This window comes from Morone saxatilis, unplaced genomic scaffold, assembly GCF_004916995.1.
Source record: "Morone saxatilis isolate NCDOM2014 unplaced genomic scaffold, NCSU_SB_2.0 Contig7, whole genome shotgun sequence".
NCBI classification, from domain to species: Eukaryota; Metazoa; Chordata; class Actinopteri; family Moronidae; genus Morone; species Morone saxatilis.
This window is the reverse complement of record NW_023340246.1, coordinates 16,556,320-16,558,530: the sequence shown is the minus strand read 5'-3', so window position 1 is coordinate 16,558,530 and position 2,211 is coordinate 16,556,320. Positions and strand designations below refer to the sequence as shown.

The 2,211-nt window shown below is 44.1% G+C and overlaps 1 protein-coding gene across 1 annotated transcript in view; it reads right to left on the bottom strand.

Annotated features, from left to right (window-relative positions):
- The window catches only part of tcp1 (t-complex 1), a 5,273-nt gene extending 3,454 nt beyond the window's left edge, over nt 1-1,819 (bottom strand). The window contains exons 1-3 of the mRNA XM_035678090.1: nt 1,747-1,819; nt 1,169-1,254; nt 930-1,058 (exon numbers count right to left, since the gene is read on the bottom strand). Coding sequence (XP_035533983.1) covers nt 930-1,058; nt 1,169-1,254; nt 1,747-1,819 — 288 coding nt within the window. The remainder of the gene's footprint in view (nt 1-929; nt 1,059-1,168; nt 1,255-1,746) is intronic.
- Nucleotides 1,820-2,211: the final 392 nt, after the last annotated feature.

The following is a 2,211-nucleotide window of genomic DNA, read 5'->3' as shown; positions in this document are numbered from 1 at the left end:
ATATATATATATATATATCTTTGTAAGTCACATCTGAATTGTAACCACCTTTTTTGCAATAAAGATGACTCTAAAAAAAAAAAAAAGACAAAAGAAAAACAACATCGCAATCACCACGAAAGGCTTACTTCCTGTTTCCAGTAGTTGGCACTATTATATTTATATATATTGGCTCTTAGATGTGTTTAGGCCAGGGCTCTTAAAGTTTGGGTCCAAATGGAGAACCTGTACTGCAGTTAGAAACCCTAACCCTACTGCTAAACCTATCGCCATGTCATGGCTGATTTTTGACGGCACGCCACGGACACACCGTTTGACCGAATGTAAAGACTTTAATACCGTAACATCCTGAACACCTCTGGATTGTACTCACGCAGTTTGAGTCGTTTCTGATAATTCACTACGAAGAAGTTTCTGAAATAGAACCCCTGAAATTGCGTCACAGTTTGACATTCGATTCAAAGTGGACGACTTTTTGATAAGATCGACGCGTTTACCGATTTTGATGCATATTGGCTCAAGGGGCCCCGGGTGGTTCAGTTCATGCCATGGTCATTATGCCACGGCTGACATTTGTGCAGAGTTTCGTGAGCTTTCGAGCATGTTGCCACCTCCAGAAATAATAATAACTCCTCGCATTACAACAATTAAACATCATAGTGTGCCATCGTTTCATTAGGGGTGGCAGAAGTGAGGCTGCTCGACCCCTTCAGACACGGACGGACAGTTTCTCTCTCCTGTTAGCATAGCCACACATCCGAAAGAAAAGGCAGATGTTTGGTACTATAACAGGACACTCACTTTTACCTCATTACGTGTGTACGGCTGCAAATTACCACCAACAAGCACAGTCCATTCTCCGTGCCAGAGGATAAACGAGCAAGTAGGCACTGGGACACCACGCAGGAGCAGCTGTTGACCCTACTCACCACAGACGTGGTCCCATCTCCGACTTCCTTGTCCTGCAGGTCAGCCAGTTCACACAGGACCTTGGCAGCTGGGTGCTCCACTTCCAGCAGCTTCAGGATGGTTGCTCCGTCGTTGGTGATGGTCACGTCCTGTCAATACGCCCATGAGACACATGAGCAACTCAAGAACACAACGTTTTGCTCTTGTATAAACAGATAAAAAAAAAAAAGGGACAGATAACGTTGAATGTGACGCGTACCCCGATGTCGTCCACCAGCATCTTGTCGAGGCCGACGGGTCCGAGGGAGCTCTTGACGATGTTGGCGATGGATGATGCGGCCAAGACTGCAACGACAAGGAGGAAACTAGATTAAAAAAAAAAAAAAGCACTAAAACAACACTTTATTTAAAACGGCTAGTAGATCCTTAACTTTGCTTAAAACACCGACATGTCCTGTCATCTTATTTAGTGAGGTACACAGTTTGTTAGCCACACCCTCAGACCGTGACAGTGCTTTTCTGCCCCGTTAGCATAGCCGTCCATTCATGGGGATGCGAGTGGAAGGTACTGAAACGGGACTACGACTTCCTAATGAAATGCCGTTGGCGTACAGTGCACACTTTTGTAAAAACCACACAAGACATTTGTAAGAATCTCCAAGGAGAGCGAGCAGAGGCTTTAAAGTTACCATAAAAAAGTTAGCTCGCGTTAGCATTAGCCACACGTGTGTTTCAACAGCAGTGAATTAAAATAGCTCCTCCTGTCAAATGTTCGCGACGCAGATTAAATACATGAAGTGCATATGAAACAGCGGGCAGAGCAGAGCCACGACTCACCATTTTGACTGCGAACAGACTCGCCAGTTGTTCTGTGGCCGAGCACATTTAACGGACCCTCCAGCAGCGACATTTTGGACCAGAACACAACCACGAAGAAAGGAAAGCGTCGCGGTGCACTCTGGGTAAACCGGCGTTAAGCAGAAGGTTCGAGAAGAACATTTATTTAAAATAAAACGGCAATTAAAGTATGAGGGCTTTAAATTATGTAAAGAATATCAACTCTAAGTTGGTAGCTAAGTTTCACGTCAACCAGTACCCCTTAATAAATTATAAAATACCGTGTTTTAATGTTATTTCTTGTAAACTTCATTTCCCAGCATGCATCACCATCTTCTTCTTGTTTTTTTTTATAATCTCTAGTTTATTGTGGGCTGCTAGTGCGCCCCCTGCTGTTAGACTTAGACTTCACTTTATTGATCCCTTTGGGATAACTCCCTCGAGGAAATTGAATTTCCAGCAGCT